Source organism: Zalophus californianus, chromosome 11 (genome assembly GCF_009762305.2).
Source record: "Zalophus californianus isolate mZalCal1 chromosome 11, mZalCal1.pri.v2, whole genome shotgun sequence".
NCBI lineage: Eukaryota > Metazoa > Chordata > Mammalia > Carnivora > Otariidae > Zalophus > Zalophus californianus.
Genome location: NC_045605.1, coordinates 86,767,952 through 86,787,962, shown reverse-complemented (window position 1 = coordinate 86,787,962; position 20,011 = coordinate 86,767,952). Strand labels below are relative to the sequence as shown.

General features: G+C 41.3%; 2 protein-coding genes and 1 pseudogene across 5 annotated transcripts in view; 1 reads left to right on the top strand and 2 right to left on the bottom strand.

Annotated features, from left to right (window-relative positions):
* The window catches only part of CAT (catalase), a 37,021-nt gene extending 28,129 nt beyond the window's left edge, over window positions 1-8,892 (bottom strand). The window contains exon 1 of the mRNA XM_027581377.1: window positions 8,697-8,892. Within this exon, the coding sequence (XP_027437178.1) occupies window positions 8,697-8,762 (66 nt within the window). The 5' untranslated portion in view covers window positions 8,763-8,892. The remainder of the gene's footprint in view (window positions 1-8,696) is intronic.
* The window catches only part of ABTB2 (ankyrin repeat and BTB domain containing 2), a 226,094-nt gene continuing 214,790 nt past the window's right edge, over window positions 8,708-20,011 (top strand). Inside the window, exons 1-3 of one of the 4 annotated variants that reach the window (XM_027581370.2) lie at window positions 8,708-8,846; window positions 10,543-10,636; window positions 13,909-14,057. The gene's annotated coding sequence lies outside the window, so the exon portion shown is untranslated. Of the gene's footprint in view, window positions 8,847-8,871; window positions 9,041-10,542; window positions 10,637-13,908; window positions 14,058-20,011 lie in introns of those variants that run through there. The other 3 variants (XM_027581372.2, XM_027581369.2, XM_027581371.2) reach the window with 3 other exon arrangements.
* LOC113913605 lies at window positions 12,971-15,767 on the bottom strand (annotated as a pseudogene).

Here is a 20,011-nt window from a genome sequence, read left to right as displayed (position 1 = left end):
CTGAAGCACCTGCCATATGCGAGGCTTTATCCTACCTACCTTTACATAAGTCACCTCACTTAAGCCTCCAATAATCTAGTGAGAGACGTTATTACTCTCATTTAATGGGTGATGCTGTATGATTGGAAAATTTAAGTGATTTTACACAGATTTCAATGTTGGGGCACCTGTCTACTTGTTATATACAAGTATGATGGACAAAGAGATATCTTCCAACTTGCTATTATGTTGTTGTTGTTGTTGTTGTTTTTAAACTCAGATCACTTTAGAACTAGAATTTTTTAATGAAAGAAAAGCTTTTCATTGCTGGAGAATTCTAAGAACTCTCTCTCTCTCATGAAAAGCAGCATTTGTACCTGTTAAGATATTTACCTTTCTGGCTGACAACTATCCATGACATTTATACACGCTTCTCCTGAACCGAGAGAACAAAATATTTATAATTCCCTATTTGCTTCATTGTTTTTCCTCTCTAGACAGTATACTCGTTTTACATCTATATCCCTGACACCTGACACGATGCTGTTATCAACAAGTACACAAAAAAAAAAAAGGCTTGTGTGGGACTCCTGGGTGGCTTCATAGGTTAAGCATCCGACTCTTGATTTCAGCTCAGGTCATGATCTCAGGGTCATGGGATTGAGCCCCACTTTGGGCTCCGTGCTTGGTACAGAGTCTGCTTGTCCCTCTCCCTCAGCTCCTCTCCTCTCTCTCTCTCAAATAAGTAAGTAAAATCTTTTTAAAAATGCTTATGGATTCAACACGTGAATAAATTAAACTATGGACCAACACAAAATGGCCAAAAAAGATTATTTCTAAGTAGGAGAAGGAAGCAGCAAAAGTCTATCCCTCTCCATCCATCTCCCCTTCCAAAAATAAATGAGAAATATTTGAATTTATACCTTCAAATTCTGATCAAACATCTTTAGACAAATGTTATGAAAACTGCAGAAACTGGCAAAGAAGGACTTTGGCTTGGCTAAAACTGACACCATGATTAAAAGTAGGGACTCAAAGTAAAATTCCATTTTGGCTTTGCTCTTTCTAATTTTTGGCTGGAGTCTGATAAAATATTCTATCAACAGTTTCCATTTATTAGTGCCCTCTGCTTACAGAAGTTCCAAGAACTTACTAAACATCATTCTTCCATTTTTTGATTGACAAAGATCGGTAATACAGCCCATCCCTAATTTTCAATCCCAAAGGAGTCATAATGACACCTTCTCATTCTCAGAGTTCAACACAGAATATGCCTGATATTTTCTAGTAAATTATTGCTTAACACTCTATATTTATTCAATAAAGATTCATTAAGAACAAGGGTCCCTCAGGTACCCTCAGTTCAACACTCATTCATTCCACCGGCATTGTCCCTGTCCCCCCCACCTCCCCCCCACGCCCGTCCCCACAGACCATAGAGGCTGCCTGGCAAGAGGAATCTCTATGTTCCGCACACCTATGTACAGAAAACCAAAGACTGTCCTGGCCCTCAAATTTCTTTGGGGGAAAGGGGAGAAACTGGACTGCTCCAGGCCTCCTGGCCCATTCTGAGGGACTGGGCAATTTGGGAAAAGAACCTAGGCCTGCACAGGGCCCCCACCCTTCTCCCCTTTGGAAGCCAGTGGCCACAGGCAGTACATATCCTGCTCTCCCAGGGGCAGACCTGGTAATCTCCACTGCCTAAATGCAAGAGGTAAATTCAACACAGGGATGTGATCTCAGCAAGCCCTCTTGGCCAAAACTCCTAAGCCACATTCTCCAATCAAGCCTCTACCAGTAATAAAAGTAACACTTGGAACTCACTCATCCTGCTGACTCTTGATTCAGCTTGGGTATGGAATGTGTGTATGAGAGGTCTTACTTACTAGACGTTCTCAAACCTCAGCACAACAACAGCTCAGTATGTAGGCATCATTCTAAACTCTACCTGGGTTATCACATTTAATCCAGCTGTCTGAAGTAAGTCCTAGTATAATCCCCGTTATACAGAGAAGGAAACTGAGGCACAGAGAAGTTACACAACTTGCTCCAGGTCACCCACCTAGAAAAGGTCAGAATCAGAATTTGAACCCAAGCAAATTGGCTCAAGAACCCAAACTCTTAATCACAACACTACAGCATTTCTTAAAACAACAGAGCTAACATGTCCTGTATGCATTCTATAAGCTAGGTAATTGACATATATTAATTAACACACATGTATTACATAAATGAATCCTCAACAATCCTTCAAGGTAAGGAGAATTATTATCCCATTTTTAATATGGAGAAACCAAGGGGGAGGGAGGTGAAGTAACCTGTCCAGTAGTCAAGCCACAATCTGAATCCTGACTATAAAGCCTAACCCTTCACTTCTTCACTAAACCACTATAAACTGTGTTTATAACCACCAGAAGATAAAGAAGAGCTTAAAAGACATATCAACCGGCGCAATTTTGAACCTTACTCAGATTTGGGTTTGAGTAGAGAGAGACAGAGAGAAAGAAAGATGTGCCAAGGGTCCCCAAGATCACCCACCTCCAGGTGATTCCCTAGAAGGAGTCATGGGACTCAGCCCAGTCATACTCAGGCTCTAATTTATTATAGCATTTTAATACAAAGCAAAACCCCTGCAAGGAGAAAGGCACATGGAGTGAAGTCCAGAGGAAACCAGTGTAAGCTTCCAGGGTCCTCTCCCAGGGCGGGTCACATGGGACACGCTTAATCCCCCACCGAGATGTGGCAACACCTGTGAAATGTTATCTAGCAGGGCAGCTCATTAGAGACTCAGCACACAGGGTTCATATAAGGAGCTGATGGTGGAGGTGCCCTCTGGCTCCCAGCAGGAAAGCAGGGGTTCAGTAAATACCACATTGTTTGCATGGCTCCAGCACAGTCAGCCACTCTTAGCAGCTCAGGTGGGGGAGCCTTCCCGAAATCCAACCTCCAGATGCCAGCCAGGGGCCACCCTTGCAAGTAGGCCTTTCTAAAGACAGTCATCTCAAGTTTGTAGGTGAACTCTTTTCTGCACAATCAGGGAAAGTGAACACCCTGACTGGCTGAGTGACAATGGTATTCTTAAAGAGTCCTTATTTTTTGGAGATATAGGCACTTGGGAGGTTCATTACACGATCCTCTCTACTTCAGTTCTGGTTTGAAATTTTCCACAATATGAAGCTTCAGGGTTTGTTTTTGTTTTTGTTTTTGTTTTACACCAAGAATCAAGGAGAAATGTCTAAGAAATAAGGAAGAAGGTGAAGGAAGAGAAAGGGCAGGCTGCATCAGTAACTCTAACAAGTGAGTGCTCATTCTGACCACACTCCGTACTGAATTCTTTCCCTATAGCCACCCATTTGGTCAAGACAAAGAGCATAATTCAGCACTGCACACAAAATACACACTAGGCAACCAACCAGAAGGTTAATACCAGCTCCTGCCCAAAGAGGGCTTATCATCACTAGAAAATGTGGAAAACCCTAACTACCACATAGGCCATTTAATACTAAATTCCAGATGTAGTCTGATGTTTTTTTTTTTTAATTAACCTTAAGACATTCTAAGCATCAGAAGGTACCCTACCTTAATTAAGGCCACATCATACCAGGGCGATTCACAAGGTCAAAATACATGAAGTGATAACACTGGGAAATGTTTCTGATTGCCTTAATGACCAAAAACTATGCTTCCTGGGCTACACGCAGAGACTTCATCACTGGGATGCACTTTGTCCTATAAGCAGACTTCATCATGGTTAAGCTACCAGGTGCCTTATATAAGTCAATGTCAGTAGGTCACTCTAAGCTCAAGAAGCAAGACTGATTTTCATTCTACTTTACTCATTGTCTAAGTTATCCTGTACCCTCCACCTAGGGTATGGCCACTCAAAAAAATATTAAATAACATATCGTGGAAAACATGAAATCTTTTCAAAAAGGGTAAGAAAAAAAATCAAGCCTTTTTTTTTGAAGTATAATTAACATACACATACAACATATTGATTCCACAATTCTGTACATTACTCAATGCTTACCATGATAAGTGTAGTCACCATCTGTTACAACGTTACTGTAATATTCAAACTGTGTTCTTAATAAAGAACACAAATGGATCCCATTGGTACTAAATAAGGTATACTGAAAGCTTCTAAACAGGCCATTTCAGCAGTGTCCTAACTGCTACCAGATCTGCAACTTTTATGGCCTTAGACTAACAACAGTGCCCTGAGCAAGGGACAATAAGATCTATCAGGCGCGCAAAGAATTGCCTGTCCATGCTGTTGCACTGAGTGAGGGAAGGGAGGAGGAGCAAATGACACAAGAAAATAAAAAAAAATCCCAGAGACAGAACTAGTGGGTGGTTTTAATTCCAGCAAAAAATAAAATAAAAGTTGCCTTTTACAAGGAAGATGTCAGACTTAAAGGTCATATGGCTGGATCTCTGAGTACACACAGACTGAACACACTTCCTCCTTCACCCAAATGGGAAATGTTTGTTTTTCAAGCCAGGCTGTTTTATATCAGTATGTGTAATAGTCAAAGTGTCACAACCAATTGCTAATGATTTTTTTTTTCCTCTCTCTCTTCTTGGTGAGTTATCAAGGCTTCCAGCAAAAAATGGTCAAAACATTGCTATCGGTTTTCAATCATTAGCAAACATTTAGAATAATCCTATCAAAAATAAAACCTTAAAATAAAAATAAAAACTAATGAGGCACCTGGGTGGCTCAGTTGGTTGAGCATCTGACTCTTGATCTCAGCTCAGGTCCTGATCTCAGGGTTGTGAGTTTGGGCCCCATGTTGGGCTCTACACTGGGTTGGAGCCTACTTACAAAAAAATTAAATAAAATAAAAAAATAAAAAACCAGAGAGTGGGAGGATGTTGATACAGAGCTGCCCACTTACACAGAGGCATTTGCCAGGTACAGGGAGATTAAAAAAAAAAAAAATACATATACACACACAAACAGATACACATCATCCATTATTATAATTTTCTAAGAGAAAGAATATTTTAATGTCAGAAAGTAAAAATGACATAATCTTTAAAAAAAGATTGTATCTGTTTGCCCATCACCACATCACAAGAAACGGCTAAACAGATTTTCACACTGAATGTATGGTTTGGATAACATAGTAGGTTGGCTACCCGGACAAGGGTAGACTGCATTTCCCAGATGCCTTCACTGTTAGGCAGGCCATTGAAGCCAATGTAGCCAATGGAAGATGAGTAGAAGTGACCTACTCCACTTACAGCCTGGTCCCTAAACCTCCCACATATCCTCCTCCATGTTCTTATCCTTCTATGGCTGGACAGTGATGCCCAGGGCAACCTTTAAAGCTAAGTGTTGTCAAAGAGGGAGCCTCTGTCTGCCTGGAACCCTCCCTCAATAACTGTGGGCCATAGGGTACTCACCCCAAACCACTTTGGTCCATCATGTAAGAGAGAAATAAATTTCTATTATGCTTATACCATTACACATTTCGGAATTATTACAGGACTTAGCCTACATATAATTTCAAATATGAGCTATGGATCAGTAATAAAAAGACAACCTAGTTTTTTAAAGGACAAAAGATTTAAACAGCTATGTCAAAAGAACATACACTAATGGTCAATAAGCACATGAAAAGACGCTCAGTTCTCACCGGTCATCAGAACAATGCAAATAAGAACCACAGTGAGACATCACTTCATACCCACAAGAATGGCTAAAATTAAAAGACTGACAACACCAAAGTTGACAGAATGTGGAGCAACTGGAACTCTCATACACAGTTGATGGAAGAGTAAAATGGTATAAATGCTTTGGAAAAAGGCTTTAGCAGTTTCTCATAAAATATTCACTTACCCTATGACCCAACAATTCTACTGCAGGTACTTCCTAAGAGAAATGAAAGCATATGTGCACAAAAATATTTAAGACTCTTCATTGCAGCTTTATTCATTAACAGCCAAACAATGGAAATAACCCACATGCCCAGCAACAGGATATAAAATGGTGCTGTATTCATCCAATGGAATACTACTCAGCAATAAAAATAACAGACTACTGATACAAACAACATCATGAATGAAGCTTAAAACATTTTTTCTTTTTTTAATCTTGAAATATTTTTGCTGAATGAAAGAAGTGTTAACACACAAAAGTAAATAAGCCAATGGTTAAAAAGAAATCAAAATGGTAGTTGCCTGGGGCAAGATTGCAAGGGTTGCAGTAAATCACTGGGAAACAGCATGAGGGAACTTTCCAGGGTAACAATAATTGTCTGTGTATCTTGATGAGGGAATAGGATTCACAGGTGTATATACTTATCAAAATATCATGCAATGGTACACTTAATATTTATATATTTCACAGTACATATTACCTTAAACACATAAACACTGAACTCTGTTTTGCATGCCTAGTGTTTAGGGGTGAAGCCTACTGATGTCCACAGTCTACTCTAAAATGTACCCACAAGAAAGGGGGCGGTTAATGGATATACAAAGGGATGGACAAATAAAATAACATGTAATATAAGATACATAGCAAAATGTGGTGAATATGTAAGTATACACTGCATGATTCCCTCAACTTTTCTGAATGTTTGAAATTTTCCATAAAAAGCATTGGAAAATTATAAAGGCTATGGGACATATGCAAAATCCCCTTTGGAGGATCAGGGGGAGGAGGTCACCTCAAAGAAATAAGCAGTTTTCACCAAGAGCAGCTAAAAGTAAAGAACAAGACATTAAAGTGACTGCCAATCAGGACCATGTACACAGTGCACAGACATGCCATAGGCAGAGGAGACAACAGTATTTCAACTATGAGCCCCCCATTATAGATGTGTTCTCATGAGCCAGATGTTTCACACATGGGCGACCATGTAGCGTAAATCGCCACTAGTGTGGAATGATTTAACAACAGTTAATGATTCTCAAAATTAAGAGGCAAGCTAGTCTCAGAACAAAGTGGGGGGGGGGTCCTTTAAAAATGAATAAATTGTGCTTTATGAAAAACTCACTACATTGTCCATGTTTTTCTCAGTTCACAGAGTATCATGAAAACTTCAGTGTGAATCAGGATTTAGCAACCGCTAGATATAGAAAGAATCGTGCTCCCCAGCAGCTAAATTCTAATCTTGACTCTGCCACTAACTAGCTGCCTGTCCTTGATAAGACTCTAAGTCTCTCTGGTTCACTTTAGGAACTCATGAAAAACTGAACTACCCTCCTGGCATATAATAAACGACAAAACAAGAAGAGAGATGTGCTAGGCCCTTAGAGGGGCATGATAACCTTCTCAAGAGCAGGGAATTATAAAGCAATTATAAAGCAGCTAGTTAGTGGCAGAGTCAAGATTAGAACTTAGCTGCTGGGGAGCACGATTCTTTCTATATCTAGCAGTTGCTAAATCCTGATTCACACTTAAGTTTTCATGATATTCTGTGAACTGAGAAAAATATGGACAATGTAGTGAGTTTTTCATAAAGCACAATTTATTCATTTTTAAAGGACCCGCCCCCCACTTTGTTCTGAGACTAGCTTGCCTCTTAATTTTTAGAATCATTAACTGTTGTTAAATCATTACAACATCCATGGACACTTAGCATTAATACTCCAGTTCATGAATACTAACCCAGTTTTGAGAAAGAGCATTAAGATGAGAAAAAGCATGGCTCTAGCCCTCTCTCTGCCATGGGAAATGGCCAAGTCTCTCAAGACTCTCTGGACCAATATGACAAGGGAAGACTCAGATCAGAAGCACTCCTAACTAATCCAACCTGCTCAAAGATGCTCTCTGAGACTCTGCGCCCCTGGATACTGGCCAGGAATGCCTCACCCACCACCACGGAGCTGAACTCCCTTCTCATCTTTGAAGTTCTTGTTCAGATGTCACGTGCATTGGGAAGCTTTCCAGCCAAGTCCCGTCACTCCCTTGACACTTTACAGATAACTTGTATTAGAGCCCTCACCACGCCGTATTGTAAGCATCTGTTTATCTGTGTTGTCTCCCTGACTAGACTTTGAGGTTCTCTACGCTCCAGTTCTTGCCTCACTGGCATTTGTACACCTTGTCTCAGCACAGTGACTAGCACAGGCAGGCACTCAAAGAATACGTGTGAATAAACGCATTAACCAATCCCTAATGTCGCTTCTAGCTCTAAAATGTTAGGTATGGTGTTTTTAAATGCAAATGTAATCATGGCCGTAAAATTCTTTATTTCGTCGTTGAATGCCGCGCGAACGGGGTATCTGGTATTGTGACTGCTGTTGGGGATATCGAGATGATAAAGCACGATCTTTGCCCCCGCAAATATGGAAGCTTGTGGTTATTGCTGGAGCAAGGTCAAGGCGAGAGCCCCGTTCCCATTTCCCCCCTCACTTCCTTTCTTGCAGCTGTAGCTCTCTGCCTCTTTCCCCCACGAGACTTCATTTCTCCCTCAAGCTGCGACCTCTGTCCCAGCTGGCAAAATTACAAAACTCGGAGCCAATCACCCACGCCCTGCGACCAACGACAAAACCTGCAGGCATGCCCCCCCAGAACCCTCTCCTCTCCTCCCCGCGAATGGAACAGTCCACCGCGACTGAAAAGCGGCGCCCACCCCGGCCCGTGATCAGTGGTACAGCCCCCCGCAACGCCGCTGCGCAGGCAAAGCCGGGGCCGTTACTTGCCCACGCCCAGCTCTCTGCGCAAACCTTCCGGCTGGCTCGGGGGACGCAGGCTATACCTGTGCGGCCCGCTGCTCCTTCCAGGACTTCATCTGGTCGCTGGCTGGATCCCGGCTATCCGCCATGGTGTGCGACTGGCCTCGCAGAACGTAGCAAGCGACCTCAGCTAACACGTCTCCACCCTCAGCCGACGAACCCGCGCGACTTAAGTAGGCGACTTTAGACTCCGCCAGTCAGCTCCGCCCCTCTGGTCCCGTCCCCCGCGAGGAGACCGCCTCCTGATTGGCCGCTCCAGCGCCAGGCAGGATGGGATTGGACCCAAATATGGGCGGGAGGAGACGGACGAGGCGCTGGGTCCCCTCTGGAGGTAGACGGAACCCCGGGACGGGGAGAGGCCAGAGAGGTGTGTGAAAGGGGAGGAGAGCCCGACCCCCAACCCTGGGATTTATGAACCCAGATCTGGGCCCCGCCTGTGAGGCCCCGACTGTCGCCTCAGGTTATCAGCATCCTTCAGGCTGCCCCGCGACGCGACGGCTGGTGGCCTACAGATTTTGCTGAGGGAACGCTTAGGCGCTGCTGGGTGGGGCTTTGCCCTCTAAACGCGATCTCAGCTCTTAATAAGTCAGAAATCCTGCCTTGAATTCCTCTGTGCAAGATGAATTTTTGACTTACCCTAATGTTAGTATCGTTTGCAACTGAAGCATTGATGGGAATTTGGAGTAAATGCAAACACTGATGGCGCAGTGAAGTTTTAACCAGTCGTGTTACTCTCAAATGTCACGTTAGTGTTCCTGGACCACAGACCATGTATACAGAAAAACTGCCTTTTTTAAAAAACGGGAAAATGAAACATTGACAGGTTCTTAATGGTCTTAATAGTGGCAAATCCTTAGGAAGGAAGTTCCCTTTTGGCTGAGCACCTCCCCCTTTTGGAGTGTCTACCGTGTGCTAAATGCTGCTAGATGTTTGCTAGACTGTATCAGTTAATCTTTACAACAGCCTCGAGATTCGTGATGAAAGTTTGGTTATCCTCCACTTTAAATATGAAGAATCTGAGGCTGAAAAGAGGTGGAGGAACTTGTCAAAAGCTTAAAAACCAGCAAAATGTCAGAGCCAAGATCCTCAGTCTTCTGATTTCAGAGCCTGGGCCCTGAACCACTGTTCTATCCAACCTTTCTAAGAATAAGTATTTTGAAAAATTCTAAGAATTTTGGAACTCTTATGTTTTTAAAGAGCCATGTTGGAAAATTAAATATTTGTAAGCTGTTGACTCGTTTGTCATTGTATTCAAATGGACTGAGTGATTCCTCCCCCCCTTCAGGTGCTAGGATTTCTTTTTAAACACCTTAATACACATAAACATACCATAATCTTCAAATTAAGAGTGCTCAATTTTTAAATTTTACTTTTTTCAGTAAAGCTACAAATAATGGGTGGGCATATGACAGTAGAAATTTCAGAAGTTCTTGATTTTACAAAAGCGTGATACCAAGAACCTGTCATAAAAGTTTAACTTCTGCAGTTCATTGAAAAAGCAGCCCCAAAATCAATCTTCAGTGCCCTGTATTTTTCCTTCATCACACACAACTGTGAAGATGCTGTTAGCTGTGTGATTTGTGTGATGTCTTTTGCTACCCACAACTCAGGAAACTGAGGCATAGAGAGGTTAAATAAGTAACTTGTCCAAGATTACACCATTATTAAGGCAGAAAGTCAGGATTCTAGCCCTGACCATCTCCTGAGCTCATGGCTCGGTGAATAAATAAATGTTGAAAAAATCAAATTAATCATTTTCTTCATTGACTAAATTTCAACAAAGTAAATAAAAACTGATGTCATGTGTTAACCTTTGTTCTTTACATGAGCATTGTCCTGTTTATTTTTTTTTTTCTCTGTTTCCTTCAGTGTTGGTTTGGATTCCTGAGGAATTTCCAGTGAAAGAGAAAATGGAGAAACAAGACACTTTCAGATCATATCGTATCTTGTACATTAAAATAAGGTATGTGCTTTCAAGTATGACAATGAATTTATTTTGGCTACATACCTAGTATTATATTCATTGACTTTACAACTATCATTTTATCATAGTTTAAGTGAAAACACTTCTAAAAATCAGCCCTAGTTAAAAAATACATTAAATCTATTTGATTCCTACAGGTACTTCCAAGTGATTGGCTCAATAAACAAATTTGGTCCCAGATTTTTATATTTTATTAACATAAACGCATGAGTATTTTCATTGGATTTGAATAAAATTGTTATTTAGAAAATGCTGTTCTCTGATTTTTCAGAGCCCAGTGAAATAAAATGTACTGGCACAAAACATAATGTTGTGAATCCTGATATCACCAAATCTAAATCCAGGCTTACAAAGTAGGCAATACAATAAATGCTGAAGCGAAAAGTCTGGCCGTGTAACTAGGAACCTTTATTAACAAATTGTCTTTCATCACTTACTTGAAAGAAAAGAATGGAGAGGACGAATTATGTTTTGTTAGATGACAGGTACACAGAGCAGCAGGGGCAGTAACAGAAACTGAGATTGTTCTTTCTGTTCTGATTCCACCCACCCTCTGAGGGGCTGAGCATGTTCCACATATTTTTATTTTTATTTTATTCTTTCACAGTGACCTGGCAGAGTAACTTGGGGATAGAGAGAGTGGGAAAAAAAAGGAAGAGAGTGTCAAAGAAAAGAGATGTTTTACAATCCAGAATGCCCTGTGAGGGGAGGACGGTGAACTCTACCGCAGCTGTATGTTTCCAACCCACGGTGGGCTAGGCCTGAGCAGACAAGAGAGGGAAGCAGAATTTGCAAAAAGTGCCAGTGGGTTTTATATGTGGTAGTGGCATGTACCCTCTACTCTGCCTACTTTGCTTTATCACACCTTACTCCTGCTTTAATAAGAACAATTACTTAAGAGGAGGTAGCCCACATGTGCTTTGGCATCTGGTAGTGGCCATAGTTGGAACTATCCTGAAGGATAAAAATCCATGTGCTTTTTCTCCCCCAGGCCACGTGTTCCATGTATTGATCTGGGTGTTTGAGAAGAAGGAAACACAGGAATAAGAATTTGGCATTTGTTATTACCGTAACTTCTTTTTTCTCATTTTAAAAGTAATGAATGCCCACTAATGGGGGCTTAGAAATACAAAATAATATGTAAAATAAACAGTTATCCAAGGATGGTAATAAACAGAGATCTTTCTTGCTGATATTTTCTCTCATGTATGTAATGTGTGTGTGAGAGAGAGAGAGAGAAAGAGAGAGACTAATGATCATACAGAACATGTAATTGTGTGTGCCTTTTTTTCAAGTATTAAATCTGTTTAGTAAAAACAATTTCACTCATACAAAATAACAACAGTCTACACCAGTCTGAGTACTGGACACACCATTAGAGACAGGGAGGCACCGCAGGCACTTGGAGCCCTTCCCCAATGCCCAGAGAAGACCCTGGGTGCTCCTTGCCCCTGAGGGAGATGAGAGCTGAAGTATTACTGCCACCCACTACCCCAAAAAGACCATGGCACAGAGCACTTCTCCTCATGTTCCTCATTAATACTGGGTCAGGGCCCTCCCCTCACTGGCGGAGACCCAGGAAGCTGAGTTGCTTGGGGGTGGGTTGGTGCGGGGGATTGAAGTGGCTAATGGGCAAGGAGCAGAGTCGAGACATCTTTGGTGTGAAGACCCCCACCCACACACCCACCTAGGCCACCGTGGAAATTTGCAGGACCGCAAAAGTGGCACTGCCTTTACCCACAAGCTGCTTTTTTTAAAAACTTTCAAAAACATTTCATTTGCCCTGAATTTCATGTGATACAAAAGTATTACATGCTTAAACCTGTCATCCAAATAGAAGGCTCTTTCTATCCTTCAGTCCAACTTTCCTCGGAGGTAAATAAGAAGCAAATCATATTCTGTAGATCATATATGGAAGATTTAGACATGGTATTTGTATAGCTTAGCATTCCAGTTTATGTTGATAAATTTAGTTAATTGTTGGGAGGTACATTACATATTCAAAAGAACTCGATAGACAGCAGATAGCTTAATCCTTGATTAAGGACGAAGCATCTGACAGCTGTTTTTTATTATTTTTTTTAAAGATATACCATTTGTGGGGCGCCTGGGTGGCTCAGCCATTAAGCATCTGCCTTCGGCTCAGGTTGTGATCCGGGGTCCTGGGATCGAGCCCCACGTCCATCCGGCTCCCTGCTCCGCAAGGAGCCTGCTTCTCCCTTTCCCACTCCCCCTGCTTATGTTCCCTCTCTCGCTGTCCCTGTCCATCAAATAAATGAATAAAATCTTTAAAAAGAGAGAGAGAGAGAGAAGATACACCATTTGTAAATTCAAGTTTGGTTAGCCCTTTTTATGTTTAGTCTTTTTGCTCAATCTTTTGAACACTTGCATTTTTTTCATTTTGTAGAGCTTTTGAACTTTGTCTCTCTCATTTTCTCCTCTCAGATTCTTGTTTCTTAGCAGCACACTTAACTTGTACTTGTTCACTTTTTCTTGTGCTTTTTCAGTTGATGATTAATTTTTCTTTGGAATAGTAATGAAGTCTACACTTTTGCTACGCTCTTCTGGCTAAGGCTGGTCAACTCTGCGGTTTTCTTCACACAAAGCCTGGTCAATGCTACATTGTTCTTCTGGCAATGGCTGGACACCTTGTTCTGCGGACAGAGGCTGCTTAACTTTTTTAAATTGCTTCCTGAGCCTTTCCTCTTCAGCTAATTAGAGATGTTTCAGGTTGTCAGGGCATCCATCTGTGAATAGGGATTCCTATGAGGTTTGAACCTTCTTTTCCTTCCATAGCAACCTCTTGTCATTTAGCTGAATCTTCTGTTTTCTTGAAATGCAGAGCCTGTCAGGAATGCTCCCTCCCAAAATGGTTAGGTCACTACAACTGTGGTTTAAATTTCTTATTCCTGAATCTGATGAGAAACTTCATTGCCATGCATCCCAAAACTCCGTCCACCACCTTGCTGCCAGCCTCTCTGGCACCATGGCACAACAACCATGTCCTATGTCCTGCTTTCTTTGCTTAACCTTGTGGGATGAAATTCTCCCTGAGTCATTAGTCTTTGAAAATATTTGTGTGTGTGTGTGTGTGTGTGTGTGTGTGTGTGTGTTTTCATGGTTGCACAGTGTGCAATAAAAAAACTGATCCCTTATTTACACATTCCCTTACTGGAAACACTTAATTTTTTTCTAGTATGAATAACAGTATAGTGAACATCCTTCTTCTGTATTTTTATTTACTTCCTTAGGACCTATTTCTAGAGGTAACTTTTGGTTCAAATCATATCAACATTTGAAGTCCCTTGTGACATATTGTCCATTGTTCTCTACAAAACTTGAGCCAGTTGACACTCATCAACACTGAGAGTGAGGACTGGAAATAAAATTTTAAAGATAGGTAAGTAGTTAGATTCTAGATGCCTATACAATGCATATCTTATTAGGTTGTTCAGAAAGAACAACACCATTTGTATTATATTGAGCCATTACCACCACCCCCATGGGATTCAGTCCATCTAGTGAACGTCTTCAGTGTCCTATGTGCTCTGCATGCTTGACTTTGGGAACATAGCACTAAAGGAGATGGGTATGGGCAAAAACAAAACAAAACAAAACCAAAAACAAACAAATCGCCAGGAAATAACACCATGTGAAGAGTGTTCTGAGAAAGGAAATAAGAGCTGTTGCAGTGGTACCAAAGAAAGTCACCCAACCTGAGCTTGAGAGGTCATGGGAGGCTTCCCCAAGGAAATAATGGCCAAATAAATTAGCCCCACTGTGGCCACAGAAATCTGAAGAGATTTCTTCCATTCTTTCTGGAAAGCCTGACTTCATCAGTGATGGTGTTGTGACACCTTGACTAGAATGAGAAGAGCAAGCAAACATTTGCGGCTGGGGTTCAGCCTTTCTCAAGTTTGCCCAAGCATGCTGGCCTCTGTATCTGACTCAGACTGGCTTTGGCTCCTGATGTTCATCCACTCTCCTTCCTCATCTTTCCCTCCCTTGCAACGCCTGTGCAAGTCCGTCGTGTGAACTACTGGGATGCTGTGCCTGGCTTGAGTTATGTTCCAGGGCTGCTGTCTTTGAGGTATTTCGATGGTCTCCTTGGTATATGCTGTTAAGTGTTGCATCTGTGCTCGACTCTGGGCTTAAATCTGTATGCAGAAACCAGACTTGGGTTCTTAAACTCTGACAATTCAAAAAAATGACAAAAACCTCATAGATAAATCAACACATTCAATATGGATTGAGACCACACAGTTATGTATCTGTGAAGAAACTAATAGTTGTAAATTGTACATACTGAGTGGAACTGTTGGTTGTAGCGGGGGATGTAGACCCGGAGGACCGGGACTATCTTTCTCCCCCTTTCTTTCCCATTAACCCAGATCATAGACCAGCAGGGCTTCAAGGGGCAAAATGACATGATGCACAGTAAAAGTCTCAGCTCCAGCATCAGAGCACTTGGGTTTGAATCCCACTATGGCTTCTTACAAACTGAGTCACTTAATCTTTCTAAGCTTCCATTTCTCTCTTGTAAGATAAAGATATTAACACCTTCTAAGCTGCTAAATGAAAAGAACCCCCCAAAAATACCATGACTTAAACAATATAAAAGTTTATTTCTCTCATACAAAACATCTCAGACCTGGACTGCACGGCTGGTTAGGCAGTTCAGCCATCCTCGATATGAGGCTTTCATCTCCGAGTCTGAGGTGTCTGTCCCCCCTCCCTCAGCCATAACTGTATGCCAACCAATGAGAATAGGACAAAGGAGCAAAGGGAGCATATGCCTGTTCCTTTTTTTTTTTTTAAAGATTTAATTATTTATTCATGAGAGAGAGAGAGGCAGAGGGAGAAGCAGGCTCCCAAGGAGCAGGGAGCCCGATGTGGGACTCGATCCCAGGACTCTGAGATCATGACCTGAGCCAAAGGCGGACGCTTAACCATCTGAGCCACCCAGGCACCCTGCCTGTTCCTTTTGAAGGCACAACCTGGAAATGGCACACTTGATTTCTGCTCACATTCCCTTGGCCGGAATTTGGTTACATGGCCATGCCTCACTGTTCAGGAAGCTGGGCGATATAGTCACCAGCTGTGCGACCATGTGCTTGACAAAACTCAGGCATTCTATGATAAAAGAAGAAAGGGAAAATGGAGATTCATGGTCAACTGGTAGCATCTGCCACACTGACATAATTGGGTTGTTGCAAGGATCAAGAGAGATGGAGCGCACAGTAGGCCTTAGTGACCAGCATTTCCCAGTATTGCTCTTGAGCAACACATGGCTCTTTCATGGACTGCTGGAGCTCTTGAGGAAATACAGCATACTTGGCATCAGGGTGTTGTATTACAGTCTACCCTTATAGAATGTGCTGGAGTGAAGAGACTGCCTCTGGTCACTGCAAGTGTAGCTCCAGGTCCACATAGTGATAAACAAGGACCAGCCACTGTCCTAAACCAAACCTTCCTGTTCCCTACAACCGTCATCTCAAACCTATTTTATTTATTTAATAAGCAGGCATATCATTCCTACAATGTCCCAGGTTCTACTCTAAAAGCATTTCCCAATATTAACCCATGTAATCTTTACAACAACCCCATCAAGTATGAACTCTTATTATCTTCACTCTACATATGAGGACACTGAGATACAGAAAGATAAAGTAACCTCCCAAAGGCACATAGCTAGTTAGTGGTAGGGCCAGGATTCAAACCAGGCCCCAGAGGTCACATCTCAACTTCGACATGGTCCTGCCTGCCACAAAGCAGGCAGGAATGCCGGAAGATCTGGGGTGAGTGTCCCACATTCTTAGAACACAACTGAAGCATCCTACCATCCTACCTCCTCCTCTCCACCTGCAGACCTGGCTTTCTGGGTAGCACGCTGATGTAAACCAACTGTGAACCCCACATAGGTGAGAAAGACCACAAGAAAATGACATTCCAGAGTGTCTTTGAAAGAAAGAATGAGAAGTAGCTGTGATATAAGAGCATTACAGGCCTAGGGAACCATATGGGATTGAGGGGTAACCAAAGGAGGTGAAAAGGGTACCAGAGGAGATGGGCCTTGTAGGGGCGGTGAGGATGAAAAGGGATGAGGAAGATCCTTAGACATCTCTCCATCCTGACAGCAAAAGGGCAGCAGGAACCTCAGACTTTGGAGATAGTAGAATGAATATTCCCTGAGAAAACATGTCCATTAAAAGTCTCACTTTCCACCAGGCAAGAGGAGCCATTGACCTATATTATCACTTATATGAAACTCTCACTCTAGAATAGGTGGACATAAGCAGATTCCTTTCTGAGACGTTGTGACATGAAGCAAAATTCTTCCTCTGGTATCAAGTGTCAAATGCAATTGCTTCAACAGTCTATTTACTTTCTTAAAATATAAAATCTTAAAATACAGCATACAATATGTGCATCATATGTTATTATCTAGCTTACCTTCTGCCAGTTGTTCAAATTTTGCCCCACTTATCCCTCCTAGCCCTCCTTCTTCGTCCCCCACCTTATCTTTCTCTCAGTATTCTACTTAGCAAGCACTAGAAGCTTCGTTCTCTGCAACCTTGCACTGGGCTTGCATCTTTCCCAGTTCCATCCCACCCAATATTCTAAATACCAGTGAACAGTAGTCACTGTTCCTTTCCTCCTCCCTGGCCTCTGACATTTCAACTACTTGATGGATAAATTATAGATGATTCACTAATAAAATTTTCAAAGGTAGAGTTCTTTCACTGAACGCCCTTTTAATCTCTGCCTCCTCAAAGTACAGAAGTCACATTGCTCAGCCTCTGGGCCTGAAGTTTACCACGTTCCCTTCTCAGGAAGGCCTTCCCCATCACCTCCCTTAAAGTTACAGCCTCCTACAGTATTCCTGATCATATCTTCCCTGCTTTCTATTTCCCCCCCGGCCCTTTTTACCTTCTAGCATACTATATAACCAACCTAAATTGTTTAACGTGTATTTTGCCACATTAAAACATAGAAGCTTCAGGAGGAAAGTGGGTTTTTGCTTTGTTTTTGTTCTTCCTGCTTATCCTCAGCACCTGGAAGTTTTCTACTACTCCGTAGGTGTTTGACCAACATGGACTAAATGAATGAACAAATAAATGAATTAATGGGTGAACTAATACTAGGACAAACTATATGACAACAAAATCCCTTAAGGGATTTGATAAGATCCCTTGTTCAAATACATCCTCTCATTTCATTTTTAAATATATTGTCCTTTATGACATGAAAGCTTTCGCATGTTTAAGAGTACTCTTTTAAAAAAGAAATATATTCCACCCATCATGAGCCTTCTGATATGCTATACCAAAAAGAACACATCACTTCTTTGCTATTCCTACCAAACATGCATAACCTGAATCTAATTGTGAGGAAACATCAGACAAAACTCAAATTGAAGGACATTCTACAAAATCATAGGCCTACACTTTTTTAAAATACCGAGAAAATGAAAGAGACTAAGAGACTGTCCCAATTTAAAGAAGACTAAAGAGACATGCCAATTAAGTATAAAGTGTATTCTTGGATTGGATCTGGAATGAGTGGAAAGGTTTAAAGAATATTATTGGGATAATTTACAAACCTAATATAAACTATAAAATTAATATGAATAATAACATGGTATCAGTGTTAAATTTCCTGGTTTTGATCATTGCACTGTGGTTATGTAAGAGGATGTTTTGTTCTTGGAAAATACATACTGAAGCACTTAGTGGTAAAGAGGAATGATGTCTGCAAATCACTATCAAATGGCTCAAAAAAAATACATACATACATACATACATACATACAAATAAAGGAAGCAAGCAAATGATAAACAGAGGAAAATGTAAACAATTACCGAATCTGCATAAAGGGTAAACTGGGGATGTTTGTATTACTTTTGTAACTTTCTGCAATTTTAATATATCAAAGTAAACATTTACCAAATAAATGTAAGTACAGTCCTTGGAGGGGTCATATATAAATATTTGCTCAGGTAATACCTTAATTATAAGTTATGGAGTAGCTGACTGGGGCCCAGAATGAGGCCCAGTTTAGGCCTTATGTGGGGGTGAAGACATATCAGGAGCGAAGAAAAAAACAAACGGAAATGAGGATGAAGCAGAAGCTGTTGAACTCAAACTCTACCTGTGTCACAGTTTTGCCTTGGACCTAGTGGTCTTTTCTGTAGGAACAATTTAAGATACAAAGACATAAGTTAAAAAGAAAATATAAACACAGACATACAATCGGGCTATACAGAGAAATGGCCATACAATTTTCTTAATTCTTCCATGTATAAGATATAATGTATTAGTATTTATAAAACCCTGAGGTCATCCACCCAAAAGTACTATAAGCTAACCTTATATTATTATCCCAAGGTAAGGAATTACTTAGCAGTGAACATTTGTTTCTGACTTTGTCATTACTGTATAATTAGTTGATTATTTTAGTAAATATCAGCTATTATCTTCAAAACAGGCCCTGATCCTACGGCCACCTTTGGTGGTGTTTGGAACATGACCTAATTTGCTGTATGATCACACTGTGAAGTTTAGAGATTATTCTGTATATCGTTCCATTAACAGAAACCCTGACAACACAAGTCCTGAAGTTAATTGTGTGGGAGACTTACCCTACTTAATAGCAATATGCATTCCTTAAACAGTCTAACTTCTGATATCCAAGTGTCTATAGTAAAAATTAATCATAGAGTAAATCTTGAGCAAAGGAGAGTATCATGATGTTGGAAAGGGGTTGAGGCAGCTGAAGCCTACAACAAGCAAAGGATGCCAAAATGTCAGTCACCAAGACTCCTCCTCACACCACAGTGAACCCCACAGGGAGCCTCACAGTTGGAAGAAGGATCTAGCAGTGGCAAACCACAGACTGCGTGGACAGGGAATTCAACATAAACTATGGACAGAAACATTGCATTAGGCTGGGGACAGAGGAGGTATGTGGCTTGTACCAGGAAAAGTATATGCCCTCCTTTTATCATATTCCACCATGTTATTACTCTTTGTCCCTTCCAAACATACCTACACAAAAGCCCTATGCCCTAAAAAAAAAATTATTTGTAACTCTCAGAAGTATTCTATAACATGAAACACAATAGTCTATAAAATCGGCCACATAAATTGTGATACCAAAGTCAAAGTTCTAGTTGTTCTGTACCAGTGTTTAAAAGAAAGGGGGGGGGGGGGGGAAGCATATTTGTAAAGAAAGAAACTAAAAAGAGTATTGTGTAGGCAGCCATGTGAAGAACCCTATCTAAACCATGTCAGATCCTCTAAATACTCCACTTCCAAACATTTCAGCCACCGTTTACATGGGTTTATGACTACA